The 19,894-nt window shown below is 38.8% G+C and overlaps 1 protein-coding gene across 2 annotated transcripts in view; it reads left to right on the top strand.

Moving 5' to 3' along the window:
* The window catches only part of KLHL4 (kelch like family member 4), a 76,255-nt gene that overhangs the window by 22,015 nt on the left and 34,346 nt on the right, over positions 1–19,894 (top strand). Inside the window, exons 1-2 of one of the 2 annotated variants that reach the window (XM_017819862.1) lie at positions 16,618–16,736; positions 17,377–17,791. In XM_017819862.1, coding sequence (XP_017675351.1) covers positions 16,709–16,736; positions 17,377–17,791 — 443 coding nt within the window. In that variant the 5' untranslated portion in view covers positions 16,618–16,708. Of the gene's footprint in view, positions 1–16,617; positions 16,737–17,376; positions 17,792–19,894 lie in introns of those variants that run through there. The other variant, XM_017819871.1, reaches the window with a different exon arrangement.

Here is a 19,894-nt window from a genome sequence, read left to right as displayed (position 1 = left end):
GCATACAATATTTATATACTTCTGATCAAACATGTAGAGGATAATAATGCCTTTTCTTAGGCAAGCAGCAGAGTTTAAAAGGTAGTTCTGTTACCGTGGGTTTTCAAATCACCTTTAGTAACTGCCCCGTGAACCTCAGGACCTTGTGAACTCAAACCACGACTTTCCCAATAACTAATTGCCACCTCCCTGGAGGATCTGAAACAGCAGTAAAAATGGTTGCCCTAATTTTCTGAAATTTAGGGCACTGTGAAAAAACTCTAGACCTAACAAACAGGTTTTATTAATACAGAAGGTAACACAGGAATGAGTTAAATTTATAAGAGAGCTTGAATGTCATTCACAAACTGCAGTGGTGGCACAATTCTAGCATTATATTCCAACTGGTAGAGCATTTGAATCTGGGTTTCCAGCTCCCAGCTTCAAGTTCTCAAACAGATAAAATATATTTAAACTGCATCACAATGAAAAAAAACCCAGGAATCTGCAACAACTCACACATCCTGTACAGAGAGAGAATGCCAGGAGATACAGTACATAAGGTTTAAGGTTTTTTTTCCCTAAGAACGTCAATCTCTTTCCACTTTGTCTTCAAAAAGGACCTACACTTGGAATCAGCTAAAAATAAAAGATGCAGTTTAACAGTCCCTGGCACTTCAGATAAGAAAGATCTTCAAAACCTCTCTGAATGATGGACATGCCTATGGATCTTCTCAAAATGTTCTCTGCCAAGCAAATATGTAATTCTCCCTATGTCAAGCAGAATTTCAACACACAGGGTCTGCCTTGCACATCTCACTTTTCCATGCTAGAAATGAAATACTTGTGTTGCACCTTTGCACAGGCCAGAATTGTGTTCTGGTTGTGATAAATGCAGTTTAGTCACTACATGAATGGTGAAATCCTAAGAAGCATGAGGAAGATACCTTTAAGGTTTTCATGTTGTGATACATAAAGCTTTCTGCAAATGTTTGGGAAATCTGTTTGTTGCAAAAGCAATGTATTGGGAGGAAAAAAAAAACTCATAAAGCTCATCAAGTCTGGCTGATTCATGCATAAATTACAATTCAGATTGCCTGACAAAATATTTTAAACAAGTATCTTGATAAAATACCTCATCTAGGTGGTTTACTTTGCAAATAACATCAGCTAAGAGCAGAATAATTGCTTTGCTTCATCTCTTTCTGCACTAAGTGCATGCATTATTATTGTATGTACTCTCCTAAAGCAAACTGAATCTCCTTCATCTGCTATTAAAAAGTCTTTTAAACTACTTGAATCATAAACCTTCCTGGCTCCCTGTTGTGCTGTGCTTTACACAGAGGTCTTGTTTGTACTTCCTATCATTATATGTCTGCACATCTGCAAATGTGCTTATTGTGAACAGATTATAGAACACGCTGGAATGGTTGGGGGAAAGTTCATGGATAACATTCCAAACACACAAGCAATATGACAGAAGACTTTTTAAGACCCATTGTTTGCAGTAATTTAAAGAAATGATTCTGTCTTTAGTACCTTTGTAAAATATTTAGGTACTTATAAATCCCAATGACAAAGGAGCGCTCACAATTTCCACATGTTCCTGCAAGCTATTGAGCATTTAGATTATAGATTTAATTATAGATGAAATAATTAATTATTAGATTTAATTATAGATTTAGATCAGGGATGAAATGTCTTTGGGACAGATTGATGTAAATCCCCCACCCAGGGCATCCCTTTTCCACCTCCATCCTTCTCACAGCTCTGATGGGTTTTCAGGATCTTGGGGGAAGAGTCTGGGTCTGGTTTTGCAGAGGGGCTGAGAGGAGCCCTGGGATGCTCAAAACCAATGAACTTTTAAGAACAGATTCACAAAAAAACCTAAATTGCTCTTCTCTCCTCTCCTCCTTATCTCTTAAATCTTCTTGAGAAAGTTTTAAATTGACACACAGCAAGTTAAAAAAATTATCCCAAGTGCTGCTGGAGTCTGTGGCAGTTTAGAAGGCTGGAAATATTCAGCAAACTGGTGAAATTATGCCAAATTCTCTCAAAGACAGTGGGGTTTCAGCTTGAGTGTTTTAGCAAACTAGTGTGACTGTAAATACAAGCTTTGTTTGGTCTCTGTGGAAGGTTAGGCTGAATATTAGAAAAAGGTCCTTCCCCCAGAGTGTGGTTGGGCACTGAACAGGCTCCCCAGGGCAGTGGTCACGGCCCCAAGGCTGCCAGAGCTCCAGGAGTGTTTGGACAATGATGATCCTTATGGATCCCTTCCAACTTAGGATATTCTATGGTTCTGTGAAAAACTCCCAGAATATAATCTGGAGTGCAAGCAAAAAAAAAATTCCTGCAGTGTCATTTAAAAAATTAATTCCAGAGCAGAGATGCGTAGAAATTTCAGCAGTTTCATTCTTGGCTTTACAAAGCAAGAACCTCTCCATTCTCTCCCATAACAGAACTAAAATTGTGGCATTTTTGAAAATTCTCCCATGACTGATGCAATCAGCTGCTAGTGTCTCATTGACAAAGTATAGCAGTGATTAAGATATAGAGTTTTAAAATATACATAAATTCTATGCAGTGTAAGTGCTGGGAAAAGACACATTTCCAAAAGGAAATAAGCATCTTCTATCTTTGGAGATTTAACAATAAATTAGATTAATTTTTTTTAGGACAAACAAATAATGACACCTCTTCTATTTTCGTGGTTCTGATCTAAGACAATAAAAATGCATCTCAGATCCACTTGTAGCTACTCAATGTAGCTACTTAACTACTTGAATCAGTTCAATAGTTGATGAAATACACAAAACCTTTGAATTTCTGCTCTCTCATACCTAAGAGTGACTTTAAATCAGTGTTTAGAGAACTGTGTTTCCCATTGACATCTCTGAAAGCACACACAGAGCCTGACAAGCTGCACAACTTTCTGACATTTCACTAAAAAAAAATAAAATATCTGAACACACGTTTTTGATAAGGGGAGATATTTACCCAGATGAATTGATTGGCAACAAAATTTTCTGAAATACAAAAATCTATTAGGTAAATATACTCTAGTCAAAGAAAAGCAATGAACACTTCTTTGAGTATCTTTGTTTAAGAATAAAATTTAAGGAGCTTAACAGTTGCACTCATCTATTCTGGTTCATTGCGTTATTTTCCAGTAAATCAAATATCCTGCCCAAAGACCTTTCCACTGAAGTCACTCTCCCCAGTGCCACGACCAAAGTGTACTGATGAGACAGAAATATTGCACTGCATTCCTTTCTTTTGAGATATTATTCTACTCAGGGGTGTAGCCTTGCTGGGTATTGGTTACCCAGTGAAGCAGAATGGAAAAGGATTGGCTTTGGAATGTGAATCTGGAATAAGAGCATGGACACTTTTTGGTATGGTCAGTATATTATCTGTCCCAGATAATTCCTTCTGGATGACACCCACACTTGGACCTGGAAAATGGTCAGGCCAAATTAATTATTGAGTTAATCTGCTCTCTGTTCCCTGCTTTAAGGAGAGAAGAGTCACAGAGAGCATGAAGTTAATTTATATATGGTAAAACAAAGGCAATGGAATATTGCTTTTCTAAGAAATCATTTAAAGATTTCTGAAGAAGTTCTTAGAGCTTCAGATCAAAGATAAGGAAAATTACCCAGTACATAATCTCATTGTAACTTCTAGACAATACTGTGAGAGTTTTTGTCAGAAAAATCCCATTTTTTTTTAGATAGATTGCTTCTGCTTATTAGGAATTGAATTGTTTCTTATCTGTAGCTGCCCACACTCACAGACCTGACTTTGTACCGGTACAAGGAGACAAGAGTGACTTTGAGATCTACCCCAAATACTTAAAAATACCAGGAAGTATGGGAAGTATCTCGTTATCTTTACTTTTTGCTTTTATGGCTGATAAAACAGAGCAAATTGCAGTCTATAGTTGTTGAATATGCTTATTTCTCTCCACCCAAAACTGTTTGCACAACTGTAAGTAATGAAAGCTCTACCAAAAAGTAGCCAAAAAAGCACTTACAGTTCATACCACAGCTTCAGCAGCACAAATATTCACTGTATATTCCTGACAATTTAATTTACTGTACAGCATCTGCAAACTGACAGTCTGGGCTGTGTAATTAGGAAATAAGATGCCTGGCAAGATTTATGTGTTGGGGAGAACCCACTGAAACCTAATAGGTTTTTGACAGGACTGAAAAAGAATTGACCAAACTTATTGACTCTACTGGTGGATCATATGATTTCCTGACTAAGGCATTTTTAAAAAACATTCTATATTACGTTTATTTGATTTAAAAAGAAGGAACTGAGGAGACTCCCAAACTCAAAATGGCCCTCTTTATATTAGGTAGGCTATGGAAGGAACTATGTGGGTTCTATAACACAACACAGGAATTTCCACCTACCTGTGTTCCTATTTCTCTGCTAAATTAAAAAGGTGGGAAATGTGTATTCAGCCTAGGGGTACATAATACAGGGAAAATAGCAAAACTGGCTTTGAGGAATATCAGGGAGAGGGAAAATAAAGAACAAAATAAAGTGCCTTTAGCTAAAAACAAAATAAAGTGGGGAAAGGCTTTAGTCATGCCATGGAAGTCAGCACTGAATTCTTTATAGCAATGGCAGCACAACTGTGCACAGAAAAAAAGCAGAAAATTTAGTTTGCAGTTAAAGCTGGCCTGTTCACAGAAAATGATGAAAATTACTTCAATGCTGTCTCTTTTACAGGGAAATGGGTGATCTATTCCAAGTAGTTTAAAGCTCACTAAAGAGAACATCACGTAAGGACAATTTTGCACTGACCTGGACTAGGTACCCGAGATCTTCCCATTTCAGATTATCTCATTAAAGATTGAGGTGGCAGCTCTGATCCATTTTACACTGCTGACAGCATTTTAAACAGGCGTCAACAGCAACAAAAAAATCCAATTCTTCTTTTTCATTTCTTTTTTCTAAGCATGTTTTTTTAATCCTTGGGCTGAAAGGGTTCCAAACCTGTTCCTCACAGCTCCCCTGGCGGGGCCCAGGCAGCACTTCTAACACAATTCATTCCCCCAGGCAGAGCCTGTTTGCATGGTGACGGCTTCAGGTGCCACACAAACCGTGCCCAATGGTTTGAAAAGTCTTTATTGTGCCATTCAAACCCACCTCCCTCCTTCTGAGAGGCTCAGCTGGGATGTGTCCTTCACTGCAAAGCTCTCTGTGGGTGTTATGGGCTAATTCACAAAACCTGAGCTGAGCTGAGGACCAGCAGCAGTTGATGAACACTAATTAAAACCAGTAAAAACTAGTGCAGACCTATTGTTTTGCCTCATTCCCTCTTTACTTTTATATATTGCTGACATATACCAGCATCACACGTGAATAATGTTTCCAAAGAGCTCTGAGAACAGCTTTAAGAAGAGTGACACAAAGCAAAGCCTCTCCTTAAATATCACGGTAGCACCGAGTAAAACTATTAGTACCTGCATGCTGAGAATTCAAATACTGTATTTGTTCTAAATATATCCTTCTTTGTCCTGCTCCAACCCAGCCAGGGAAGGACTCTACAGTCTGGCTTTCAGGAGGCAACCTCTGACATTAAAGCCCTCACGGTGTCCCTGCTCACGCCCGGAGCCGAGGATGCAGCTTTTCGTGGTTTAGCTCTCGGTCCTGCAAAGCTGATTTGTGTGTCCAGATTAATGAGTCACCCGTGTGCTGGCAGTGAGTGGTGGGTGGTACAGAGAGATGTTTTTGCAGGAGTGGAGAAGCCTCTTTCCCTCCCTCCGTGTAGGAGCAGTGAAGCTGTCACACACTCCCTGAACTGGAAGGCTCTGGGCTGCAAGGCCATGGCTGGTCCAGCCACAAGGCCTCAGGTGGATGATGTCAGACTCAGATGTGTAATAAAATCTAAAAGAAAACACCTGGGGTCATGTCAAAGCATCAGCCCAGTCACTAATGTATGGGGAGAGCAAGGTGGACACAGGCCACAGAACCTTACCGGGAGGGGACAAGTCTCTTCAACATTCAAATATTAGATTTGGATTCAGGTTTCAATTAGATATTAGGAAAGAGTCTTCATGGAAGGAATTGTAAAGCATTTGAACAAGTTGCCCAGGACGGTCTTGGAGTCACCATCGCTGGAAGTTTTCCAAAAACATCTGGATATGGAGCTTGAGGATGTGGTTTAGTGGGGAACATGGCAGCAGTGCAGGGTTGATGGTTGGACTTGATGATCTAAGAGGTCATTTCCAACATTAATGATTCTGTGATCATTTAAAGCTTCATATGAATGGGCTATAAGCATATAATTATATGTAGAACTTAAAAACTAAAAGAAAACTGGAAAAAAAATCAACAGTGTTACATAAAGTTTTCTGCAGTGTTAATCAAAATATTGACAAAAATAACATACTTGAGTTAAAGAATTCTCCATTTTTGAGCTGAAAAGGCAACTGTAATTTTGCAAGTTGTTGCAGAAAGAAAATAATTCTTGTACTGGTATTAAAAAAAAATAGGCACAGTAATCTTCACTTGTTTATTAAATCTTCTTGGACTTTACGAGTCCCTAAAAAGAACGTGATTAAAGATCCTAATATATAAGTGATGTGAATCACATCATGGATTCTCAGAATTTCTGTATAGTTTCCTTTCAGAGGTAAAATATGTGTTATTTTCAAGAGGACTATATGTCCCAGTAATACAGCAATGCCTTTTCTGTGGCATGTACTTGCTGGTATGTTATTGAGGGGTCTGCAAGCCAGAATGATTAGACTGTCACCAGCAGAACAATGAGGTGTGTTCCAGCATACAGAGAGCAATTTCAGAGGGGAAAAAAATACCTCAGTGGATCAGCAAGGAGTCAGTAAGGACAGGCAAATAGCTTTTCATTTCCCACTGCTTCCTCCCATAACATTTTCATTAACGTCAGACATAAAATTATGAAATAAAGCACTAAAAATAATCAACTGCTAACAGTGATTAAGACATAATCACGTGTCCAAGGCTTTTCTGCATGTTTCCATGGTTAGCTGAATCTTGTATTTTAAAGCAGTGGAATTTGGCAGGTATATTTTTCCTGTGATCATTAATTCTGCATTAACATCATTTCAATTAGAGACCTTTTTCTTTAAAGCCAACTGTATTTTACATGAAAATGGTGGTAGCATCCAGTATTCCTAAATGTTAAGAAGGCAAAAAGCCATCAGCCACTCACTAACAAGAGGTATAAGCAGTAACTTAATTTAGGAAACTCAGTAAAACAAAATGCCAAACTCTGTAACTCCAACTGTGCCAAGCACCTTAAAATGTGTTCTAAAGTAAAGTACTTTATAACCCCTGATGCACAAATTGAGACCTCAAAATTATTGGATATAAACAGCCTTTTAAATTGGCACAATCAACCAAGAGCATTTCTCTTGTTTGTGACATATGCTGCACTATATTAGTTAGATATTACCAATTTATTTCAGCAGAAGCTTAATTTCAGGAGGCTTGCTAGGCTTAATTTCTTTTGAAACAGCTCTCCGGTAGTGTATTTGCAAAATGATTTAATTTATCAGAGCAGAGCTGTCTTTGCTATAGAATTTCTATAGTTAATGTATGCAGCTGCCAGTATTTTCCTTAATTAAAGAGAAAAGGGCCACCTTGCATTGCCAGATCTCATCAGTACACACCTACCCAGCAGTGATGGGTGTTTCTGTCCTGCATCCATTTCTGCTGTTCATCAATGGACCTTGCAGGAAATGGTGTTACTTGACATTGTCACCCAAGTGCCAGAAATTCCTGCTGACCAATTCAGTGCTGTTCCATTCCCAGCCAGGCAGGTCTGGCTATCTGCATCTCTCTCCAACACCCAAAACTCAGCTGCAGACTTAAAATGGAATTAAAGTTTTTGTCTACAGCTTTTAACACAGAAACCTTGACTGTTACCCCCACAGAAACATCATTGGTGTTTGGGGAGGCATAAATAAAAGCAAAATTCAGGTTCAAGATTAAGAGACATGAGACTGGGTCAAATAAGACAATTGGGTGAAGTTCTGAAAAACATTAATACAACATAATCTGCACTAAAACAAGAGATGCTATTCTCAGTCACACCCCTCTCCTAGGCCATAACTGGATTTTTCAACCATTTGACACTTAATAATCAGATTTAATGTGTTGGGTTCTGTTCTTCTGTTTCCCTTCAGCAGGCTGTGTATCTCTTGTCCATGGGGACTCTGTCATTAATAGGCTTTGCCTCAGAATAATGTATGTTCTATTGAGTAATCTGTGTTTTTTGGAGGTTTTGTGTCATTCCTCTCTCCCTGAAATTTTCTCTCACTTGTAAATCCAATCACTGTGTTGTTCAGTACCTTTTTTATTATTATGAAATGCATATGAAGACAACACATACTATGTTATAATATCAGTTCTTCAGTTTTCATCTCATGGTGCAGTGCTCATACCTACATTTATGTTTTTTCCCCAGAAAATATGAAAACACTTCCTCAAAATTTCTTACACACCAAAATAGAGATGCTGAGTCTGACTATTCTAAAAATTGCAAACATGACAGAATCAAAGTTTTTTTTCATGAGAAGGATAGGACTTGAGTGGTTTAAATGTGGGTTTGTGTTTTTATATTCTGGGCTGGTATCACAGAGTGAAAGTGCAGCCTCAAGGCATTTTGGCAGCTGACAGCAGCTAGAGCCAGGCTGAACAACAATAATATCATGATGTGGATCTGTATGGCTTTTTGTCAAAGCAAAAATGGAGTTATTGTGTGCTTTTACAGGTGACATGACCAAAAGGACAGTGTTAGGATGCTATGAGACAGTTTGATCACAAGTATATTGGTTCACAGCACTTTTTCAGATGAGCTTTGACTGTGATGCTTATAAAGTATAATTTTAAAAAGTGTTCTGTCCCTTGTACTCTTATAGAATCACAAAGGAGAGAGAAACATCTGGGGAAATTGGTAGGGAAAGTGATGACAACTGAGGGAAAACTGAAGGTAGGGAAAAGGTTGATGGATTATTATAAACTTCAACAGTAAGAACCTCAACTTGCAAAAAGATTGTACTCTTCCCTGTGTTAATGTGCAGGTACACAAGGATTCCAGAATGCCTCTTTCCACCCTTGCAGATACAACAAGCCCCCCTGTGTGAACCTGTGTGTGTGTGTCTGTGTTCCAATCAATACGTGTGCTGGAAGTTAGAAAAGTCATTAAGGAGAAGGACACGAAATGATTGTCTCAACCCTCTCCAACACCTGCCCCAGGCTGGTCATTTCCTCATGAATAATCGAAATGCTCTCTAATCCCTGGTGTCAATGGTTCAGGGGAGATGCAGGACCACAGGTTCTGAGGGGGCTTTATTGACATACAGCACCTTTCATGAGCCTTTATTGACATGCAGCACCTTTCATGAGCCTCAGAACACATTTGTGGGATTAAAAACCACTTTCAAGAACTATTATAGTCTACAATGCACAGAAATGCCTCAAGGATTTCCCTCTCTTGAAATTAAAGGCATCATTTATTACTTTTTAGGAGACAATGAACAAGAGTAACATTCAAAAACTTACCAGAGAAGACTGACCTTGGGCATAAGTCCTTATTCTGTCAAGGCTTTGAGATGGTAGATGATCCAGACCTATACTGACAAGTGTCAAATCTAAATACTGGGTTTTGTTGAGGGTATGCCAGATCCTTTCCATTCTCTTTCATACCCAATGACAATAATCAATGGTTAAATAGGAGTTATTATCAGTAAGCAGAAAATTCAAATATTTCCTATAAGAACATAACTGTCATGATCCTTTTACAGTTACAGAATATATGTCATCATATGCTAGGAATCAGTTATTGTTTGATACAGCTGTTACATGTAATAAATGCAAGTTGCATCAACCATTCTGCTGCTTATTAGGTGAGCAGAGCATATAAAAATATGTTATATGTGTAAACATATAAATACTGCTGGGTTTGAACAGTCCTGCCCCAACAGCACAAGAAAGATGTTGATAAACTGAAGTGAGTTCAGCAGAAGGTCCCCAAGGTGGTTCAGGACTAAAACACTCTCCCAGAGAATAAAATCTGAGGGAACAGGGCTTGCTCAGCCTAGAGAAGGGGCACTTCCAGCAGCCTCCCAGTGCCTACAGGAAGGGTATCAAGAAGACCAATCAAGGCTCTTCCCAGAGCTTGGGAGGAGGAGGAAAGATATCAGGCAGTGGGCATAAATCAAAACAAGGCAGTTTCAGACTGGTTATAAGAAAATTGTTTTTACTACTGGGACAGTCAAGCACTGGAACAAGTTTTCCTGAGGTGTTCCAACATCTCTGTCCTAGAGGCTTTCAGGACAAAAGTAGATAAAACCTTGAGTGACCTGCTCTGACCTCATACGTGCTGTTAGAAAGGAGAATGGCATTCAAATTAAGACATACAACAGTTTATATTTCACAGTGTATCTCTACATTTCCAATTGCTCGGTTAGTGTATTTTTTTTGTTGTTGTTGTTTGGGTTTTTTTTGTTTGTTTGGTTTTTTGTTGTTTTTTGTTTGGGGTTTTTTTGTTTGGTTGTTTGGGTTTCTGTTTTTGTTTTTTACTGAGAAATGGCATTTGACATGAGCAGTAACAAACTATGTTTAGATCACAGCTGCCTACCTTGGGTTTGAGGTTTAGGTTCAAGGTTATTGCAATGAGGGACTAACAAGTTTGTTCATGCTACTTGCCAATGACCTGTTCAGATCAGTTTTCTTAAAGTAGAAAGGCTTGGCTTACTCCAAACTCTATAGAAAATGCTTTGCAGAAGAGAACAAAGGGTCAGAGAGAGAAGAATGAAAACAACTTGTTCTGGAGTAGTTGCACTAAAAGGATACTTCAAGAACAATGAAATAAATACACCTCCAAAACCACGAAGAAGCCAAAAGCAAACAGACCCTTTCTGACTCAGCAGTAGATACATGATGATTCAACTCTGCACTTATTTCTAGGAAGTGCGATGTTTGTGTGCTACTCAGGGCTAATAGGGGTAAAGAGATGTAATTTTATGCCTCAAAAGAAGATCAGTATTAAGATTGAAATTTCACTTTGGAAAGGTTGTAAGAATTTTTTCATCTTGAGTACATTTAAAGTTATTTTAAAAGAGAAGTTGCTTGTTTAACTCACTTGAAAAGTTTTTTTCTTAGAAATGGGCTCTTAGGAAGTCAAAATGCCCCTATTGGGTTTCTACTCCACATATAACACATGTAAAATTATAGATTGCCTTTTTCTGCCTCTGCTAATCTTTCTTGATAGTTGGGAGTGTTGCTCTTCATAAGGGGCAGATTTTCTACAAAAGCAGTAGTTCTACATAATTCCTCCCAATAAAAATTCCATGTGCTCATCCATGTGCTGTATCAAGAAAGTCTGCAGACTTCCTCAGGAGCCAGGGAAGGTGCCGAAGGGAAACCGCCTCCAGCAGAGCTGCTTCCAAACTCTTCTCCCAACTGGCAGGGATTTGGAACAGTCCCTGTTCCAGCAGAAGGGCTGGGTACAGCTGTCCCACCTCCCTGCAGGTGGGAAAGATGGATGCTGCAAACTGCCAGCATGTTTACAGTTCATTTTCCTTGTTAGTGTTGGACAGGGTCAGAATCACAGAAGGGATGAGGTTGGAAGGGTCAGCTGGTCCATGGTAAAAAGGGAAAAGATGAAATTTAGATGAGATTTTCTAAGCTGAACAGTATTTTTAGCTGTTCAACACAATATCCCTTAAATAACTGTGTTTTGGGAAGTGCTGTTTGTGTTTCTCATATCTCTCCAATAAGGCATCCAGAATAAGCAATAATTGTGAGAAATCCTGCCTCTAACCCTTTGACACCTTTGTTCATTATTCAAATCTCTCAGCAATTATCTTTTCTCTCTCACCTGTCTCAGTCCCTGACAGCCAATAAATAGGTGTGTTTTGGTGGGTTGAAAACACTTGACAGCTTGGGCAACTGATTTAATACTTTTGTATACAGCAGAACAAGTATGATCAAAGGTTATTTCCCACCCCCCTAATAAATTCTTAATTGTTATTATGTTTTTTTAATCTCTCCAATTTTAAAATGTTGTGTTGGTGGTCTTGGTTTTTACCAGTAGGCAATGAAATAATTAACGTAAGAATTGACTCTTCTTGAGCACATCTGTTTTGAAAAAGATCAAGAAAGATGTCTCAAATTTTACTAAATAGAATAAAAATCAGTGCAAACTATTTTTACACATCTTTTCATCAATCCACATTTTTTCCATTGTTTTATATCTTGTTGTTGACCTGTGACAGGTATTTCAAATTGTGTTTAAGCTTATTTTTGCTGCATTAGTGGCATCACTTTCCAGCCCCTGTTCATGGGAGATCCTTCCCATCTGGCTGTAAAATGGATATTTTCTCTTTCTTATTTCACTCTAACATTCTGGCTTCCTTTTCAGGGTGATGATATTGCTCCCGTTAATCAGACTTACTTATACCAGGCTCATGTCTCACATTCCTTTTCCTTGGATCTTATGGAAATGCTGTGATTTTTTCCCAATTTTGGCATCCAGCTTTGTAGGTGGGTTGCAATCTGTAGTACAGCTCCCAGTTATTTGAGGAAGCAACTGCGTTTAAATGTGTCAACACTTTCCCTTAAGTGGATCATCTCTCCTGCCTCCTTTAGTTTGGAATTATCTGAAGGAACTGATTGTCTTAAACTCATTTGTGTTTGTAGAATTCAAAGGTTTCTCTTAAAAGAAAGCTGGACTTTCCTGCAGGTTTTAAATATAACTTTGTTTTTGTTTTTCTCGTGGTCCTTTCCACTTAACTTTGACTCCTGTAATGCTGGTGCTGTGCTATGCAGATGTTTCCTGGAATATCTCTTTCACAAAGGATGGACTAATGGGAGTTCTCCTGAAGCATTATTTTCAAAACAGGGTAATAAAAATACTCGACTTCTTGTTCTCTGTGTCTGGCCTGACACGCAGTGTGAGTGCAGAGGCTCAGTACACAAACTGTGGAACAAAAGGTTTGGGTAGAGAGGGAACTTCTTTCTGTCAGATATCTTGGTGGCAGATGTACTTGGGAGGCTGCTGTAGCTAAAAGTAAATTTTGAAGCCTATTTAAAACATGATTTGTGACAGAATTCTCAATAGGTTGTTTATGACAAATATACTTTTATAATTTGCTAAATCAAGGGAAGCATGAGGTATTTACATTTGCAAGATTAAAATGATTATAAAAACCTATTTAAACCTTTAATTTTAATACACATCATTCAAAATATCTGGAAGTTCAACATGTTTACACAAACCTTTAAAAATTATTCCCACTTTCCTGCTGGGTGCCAGTCTACCATCATATTTAATGTGTTTTCCTAATGTGAGCAAAGATCTTCCTCAAGAGCTTGTACCCATTGAATGGAAAGGAGGGTTTTCAGAGAATAAAGACTTGTTTTTCCTCAGACTGCCAGGAATGGGATGAACAATTGGCAGGTGGTGATGCTTTGCTACTTTGCTCCCCAACTGGAGCTGAGATTTCTAGAGATGTATTTCTTTTTCACAGCTGACAATGGTGTGAGTTTTACTTGGCTCTACCTTAGCCATGAGATGAACATCTCCAAAACTCTCTGGCATGTCACATAGTCACAGAATAACAGGTTGGAAGGAACCTCTGGAGTTCATCTAATCTGAACACCTACTCAAAGAAAGCCCAGTTAAAGCAACTACACCAATTAACTTGGATAACTTGGTAACACCAATTAACTTGGATAACTTGGTAACCAAGTCCACTTAGGGTCATAGAATCATAGAACGGTTTGGGTTGGAAGGGACCTTAAAGATCATCTCATTCCAGCCCCCTGCCATGGGCAGGGACACCTTCCACTATCCCAGGTTGCTCCAAGCCCCATCCAACCTGGCCTTGGACATTTCCAGGTGTGGAGCAGCCACAGCTTTTATTTGTGCCTGTGTCTCACCACCCTAAGTAGATCCTGCTTTCTCTGAAGGAGATGCCACAGCCTCTCTTGGCAACCTCCTCCCACCTGCTTGATGCCCTCACAGGTAGAAAGTTTTCTTCTACCTACTGAGATTTTCCCATGTACCAACACATGTCTGTTGTCTCTAGTCCTGTCAGTGGGCACCTCCAAACCAGCCCGATTCTGTCAGCTCTCTGCTCTCCCATCAGGTACCTGGAGGCAACAATAAAATGCCCCTGAGCCTTTTCTTCATAAGGTTGAACAAATCCTGTTGTAGCTGCCTCCCCTCATCCATCACATGCTCCAGCTGCCTCACCCTCTTGGTGGCCTTGGCTAGATTTGCTGTAGCCCTGAAAAATATTGTTCTTTGGAAACTTCCAATCACGAGGGGAAAAATTAACACTGTTATGGTCGCTATTCATCTAAATGAGACCAAAGTTATTGAATTAGGAATAATAAAAACAGAATAATCATATAAATTTTCCCATTTAGCAGCTTGAACCCAGTCAGAGATACACCTAAATGTATGACAGATTTATAAAGAAATTGCCAAGAAGTAAAACACTCACATTGAATTCAGTTTGCAGGGAATTAGTTTGCTCACCAGAACATAGACCTAAATGATTAAAAGTAGGTGTGCACCAGGTTTCTACATATATATGCCACATACCGACTTCTAATAATTTCAGGCCTGAAGTTTTGGGGTATCAAATAATTTATACTGTCCTAGTATAGCACATTGAAATTTTAGCCAGAATAGTAAAAAGCTGAGTGAAAAATAATCTACTTATGCTCTACCTGAAACATATTCTGTGCTGACTCAAGCTGACTGTTTGAGTAAGACAGTCTCTTCAGCAGATGTCCAGTTTTACTATATTAATTTTAGCTAAACACACTTTACATCTGCTAAAACATGTACTGAGTTAGCAGGAATTCAACAAAAAGAAGTGCTGTTTGTACATTCTCCAGTAAAATTCAGGAAATACACTTCTGATGATATCTTGGAGTAAAAGATGACTTCTGCAAAAGGGATTTAAGAAAAGGAAAATGACAGAAGCTTTGTGACATGGTGAAAAAATATGGATTAAATGTATCAGAGCTGTTGCTAAGAGGAGCTGACAGAGCTGCTGAGATAGCTCAATGACCTGATTAAATAGGAGCGAGAAACCGTGTTCTCTGTCCACCTCTACAAGACTTCATCATAAATTATTTCATTAACTTGGTATATAGAGATTCCCTCCTTAAAATAGATGTCAGATTGCCAGGTAGGCAATCCTGAGGAATATATATAGATACCACTGTCTCATTACTTGTATGAAGCTGAAAAGAATAACCTCCATAGGTGTGTAGGTTGAAATTGAAAAGTCAGGGAACATTGCATTAAATACCTACAGTCATAAAGCAACAAAAATACCTGAAACACTTACCTCTCAAAAACATTTTACACTGACTACTGGACATATGGTAATCTCTCTTACCCAATGCCCAGACTTTTTACTTATCCATTCACTCCATATAAATTCTCTTGAATCCCTGAAGTTTGGGAGTGCCTTCTTTATTAACTTATATTCTCAACAAGCTTAAATAGAACCCCCCTACGAAATGCATGAACAGGTTTTTATATACCTTCTTCTTAATATGACTTATTAGAAGTTGAACAGGTTTTCTAGTTTCTAGCTGTTCCCATAACACATAAAGTGAAGTCTGGGTAATGTACATTTAATTGGCACAGCTCAGCCTCAATGTTCTCTCTAGCAACAAATATGAATTGACTACGTCTGTCAAACCTTTCCTCAACTTCTTCCTTTCTGCCTTTTGTGGGCAACTGCTTCAAAGAGGTTTTCTTTTGTACAAAGTCTTTCCCTCTATGTATCTATTTAGTATAATACCTGTCAATTATTTTACTGTTATTCCCTCATCCTGCAATTTCTCTCACATGCATCCAGTCCATAATGCTGCATATCATTTGCTTGAAAACCATGAATAGGACAGGAGCTGGAGAGCCCAGCATAAAGGCTGATGGTTCCTTAGTCCTACACTTTCTTTTTTCCCCTCAAAACTCTACTTCACATTTCTCTGTTTGCATTATGTGCAGCCAAAAAAGAAAAGAAAGGTAGATTTTATTATTTCAAGGTTCAACATCCTGTCAGTAGAGCTGAGGTAAAAAAAGAAGAAAAATTCACAGCAAAAACAGAGAAAAAGGAAGTTATCATGAAAAGATCTGAAGAGGAGAAGTAAGAAGATATCTTACTTCCCTCCTTTAGCTCTGAATCCTGTTCTATTGACTCTGTTGCAGTTTTTTCTATTGCTGCTTGCAGCTGGGTAGGTCACCAGTAGCAAACCTTGGAGAATATAACATAATAAAAAAACCCAGTTCGTTTATTTATCTTCAATTTGCACATGCAAACATTCTGTGTACATTATTTCCAAACACAATGGGAACAGTTCTCAGAGCTCTGCCTAGTAACCAAGGGATGGGAAGGAATACATATCCTCTAGTAAATTTACTGGAAACATGTTACAGTGTACGCTATCAAAAGAAAGCAAAGAAAGGTATTTTCAAAAAAATATCACAAGCATTTCAGTGTCTGTGAGAAATTGAGAGCAGGATGGGAAAGGGTGTTTACACAGGCACTTAGCCAGGAAACTGTGTTTTCCACAGATACAGTCATTCAGGGAGCACATCTCCGATTTTCCTGAGCTCCCTCCCTCTGTTCTCATCCCCCTGCAATTATATTGAGAAATCTTTCTGTAGGTGAGAAAATACATCCAGTTCTGCACCATGTATTCAAACGCTGCCTCTCCTTTAGGTAAGTGCTACCACACTGAGGCCATTTGTAGGAATTTTACATAGCAAGACAAACAAATGCAAACCCTTAAGGAAACGAGCTGCAGGATAGTTCCACAGTGACTCGTTACCAAAAATCTGCCTGAAAGAATCCTCTCCAAATCTTCTGTGGAATGCAGCATTGCTCATTAGCGGGCTTGATGGAAAACGCTGTGAGGTAGATAGAAAGTCTTGTCACTTTATTTGGATGTGCTTCCCTGCATCTTAAGTTGCAGCTCCGGATCCCTGAGGATCATGTGAGGCTGGGTTATATATTAGAGCCGCGCTATAGTGCTGGGAGTGTGTAAGCCTGGCAGCTGGGTAGTGTTATGGTTGCTGCTTTCCTGTGCTAAGCTGATTTACTTGTTTAAGGTCTGACCTCATCATCCTGTCAGTATGGATTCCCACCTATACAGTTAGCAGCAGCTCAGCATCGCCCGGGAGAGCTTGCAGTGTATTAATCAGAAGAGAGAGGGAGAGAGCTACCGGTATTTGTTCTTTTGTTGCCTTTTCTTAAGAAGAGGAGTTGAAACACAAGAGATAACAAAGAATCCATTTCCTTCCTAAAAGAATAGGCTTTTGTCCTTTTTTTTTTTTTTTTCCTTCCTTGAAAAAAATGTCAGTATCTGGAAAGAAAGAGTTTGATGTGAAGCAGATCCTGAGGCTCCGCTGGAGGTGGTTCAGTCACCCCTCGCAAGGCTCCACAGGCACGGGGGGCTGCCATCAGCAGGAAGGATATGAGCACAGAGGGACACCGGTGCAGAACAGGTTGAAGAACCACTCTCGGGACAGAAATGGGCTGAAGAAGAACAGCAGCCCTGTCCACCACAACATACTGGCCCCCGTGCCAGGTCCAACCCCGGTGCACCACCGATCTATTCAAGCCTGGCATCAACAAAACCTCATAGAACAGCTCCGAGCAAATGAGGATATTCCCAAAACAGGCACAGAGGAAAACTGTGGTAAAGAAGATTCAAGTAAAACCTCACAGGAGTTGCAGATGATCACAGAAGAAAATACAGATGAATCTGCAGAGAGGTAGGAGTTTTAAAGTCTGCTCTTAGAAAGACAGACTCGTATCCAAGTTATTCCCTGAAACTGTCTTTGTTTTTAGCCAGAGTTCCTTACTGCATTAATCTCACTTTATATATGTGCACACCCACACTCAAATGAATAGGAACACTTTCACGTTAAAAAAAAGAACGGAAACATTGTCAGGAAATTTTGATCTTTGCTTAAGGTACCTCATTTCATAACTCTACCATAAAAATATAATCTGCCAGTTTGTCAAATTAGCATACTAATTTTTTCTCTTGATATATTATGTGTAAGTGCAATGAAAAAGGGAGCCTCCTGAAATCCTGTCCTCATTCTGACTTTATCAATGGGTGCAACTTTGACAAATGGGAACTGCTGGAGGTGCACAGGGTGTGTGGTTGCCAACCATCTCTCAGAATTCTCACTGCTTTTATTTCACTGCCTTCCTGACAAGTAAAATTAACCTTGAACTAAGTGGAAAGGAAGCATCATTATTTGCTTTTTTTAAAGGTTTGTTTGAAATCTCAGTACTTTCACAGCTTGTTTAGTATACTAAGACAAATATTTTCTGCAAGGTCAGGTGAAAAAACATTACAGCTATGAGACCTTAAAGGTGTAAGCACAAAGAGCTATTTTTAAGTAGTGAATACCAGAGAATAACATATTAACACCAGCTGTTTGATTAAGCATTTTTTATGATTTCTTTTACAAAATTATTTTGGCATTTTTAGCTTATACAGCAACAACTTTACCCCACCTTCACCCCACCTTGGACTCAAATTAAGCATTTATAATGTGATTATTTGCACCATTTGATGAGATTACCACTAGTCTTCGGGAATAATTCAAATTTCTTACATTGCATTTAAATACAAATCTATCTTAGTTGAAGTTACAGTTTCTCTCAGTGCAAATCAAGCTGGCAGCTTGTGTATTTTTAGCAGTTATTATTTTTCAAGTTGTGCATCTGCTGTAGGGAACATCTGCAGAGTGAACAGAAAAATCTGCATTCCAAAATGTCATTTGGAAAACAGTCCTAGCAGTCAATATGTACTGGATAAAATCATTACAGAATAAAAGCAGCGAGGTGGGACTGTGGGAGTTCTGTATGTTTACAAGAGTACTAGTTTGGAATGTGTAAGCAGCATTCTCATAGTACACCATTCTGGATGATAGTAAAAACTCCCTGAAAAAAAGGTAATTTTAACCACCTTAGAAAGAAAGTCAATTTAGCTTGAAGAAAAATAAGGAACAGAAAAATAAGGAACACTTATTCAACAAAATAAGGTTCTATATCAGGTGAAGAAGGAGGTATAAAAAGCCTAATCAATTCAGTTTGGGAGGTAATAATAAACCACTGTCTTCTAAAGTAAGATGTGACATTTTCTCCAGCTATATATAAAGTTTCTTCTTAGACCTTAAATTTTGTGCCTTCATATTCATCCAAATTAAAGTTCTGCTCTCGGGCTGTTTAAATGTGCAGCTTTTAGAATAGTTTTGGGGAATGTGTATATCATATACTGTTCTATTCAAATAAGGGGTGTTTTGAAGTTTTCAGTAAAAGCTTGCTGTGTGTGTTGTACGTTAAAACACACCTGAACAATCAGGCATTTGCAGGATCCCCTGAATCCTTCTTCTCTCACCACTAAAGCCACCACAGAATGAGTTATTACAGGTATTGCAGCCAAATGCTCTTTCACATCCAGACCTGAGGTCAACAAAGACATATTTGCCTTTTATGCCATGAAAGCACTGTACCTTCAAAGGGGTTGTCTCCAATACAGACAGGTGGCCTCTGCCTCTACAAGTCTCATTTTCAGGTGGACTCTACAGCAGGACACTGCTGTGTGTCACTTGGACACTGAAAATAGTAGAAAGGGAGAGAAAATCTTGCCAATATCTCAACTTGAGCAGAGTATGAAAGGAATTTCTCCTAACAGCTTAATGCTTCCTAGGAAAAAACTTTGGAAACACAAAACCAGTATTCTGAATTGCTTCAGAAAACTTGAGATGTCTTTCTCTAAAAGCCCTAGGATTCAGTGCTGCCAGTGACACAGAGAGAGCACCCCGGGGTTTGATGAAATAAGGGTTGATTGAGGAGGA

This window comes from Lepidothrix coronata, unplaced genomic scaffold, assembly GCF_001604755.1.
Source record: "Lepidothrix coronata isolate B3197 unplaced genomic scaffold, Lepidothrix_coronata-1.0 Scaffold2, whole genome shotgun sequence".
NCBI classification, from domain to species: domain Eukaryota; kingdom Metazoa; phylum Chordata; class Aves; order Passeriformes; family Pipridae; genus Lepidothrix; species Lepidothrix coronata.
This window is presented reverse-complemented; position numbering and strand designations above follow the sequence as displayed.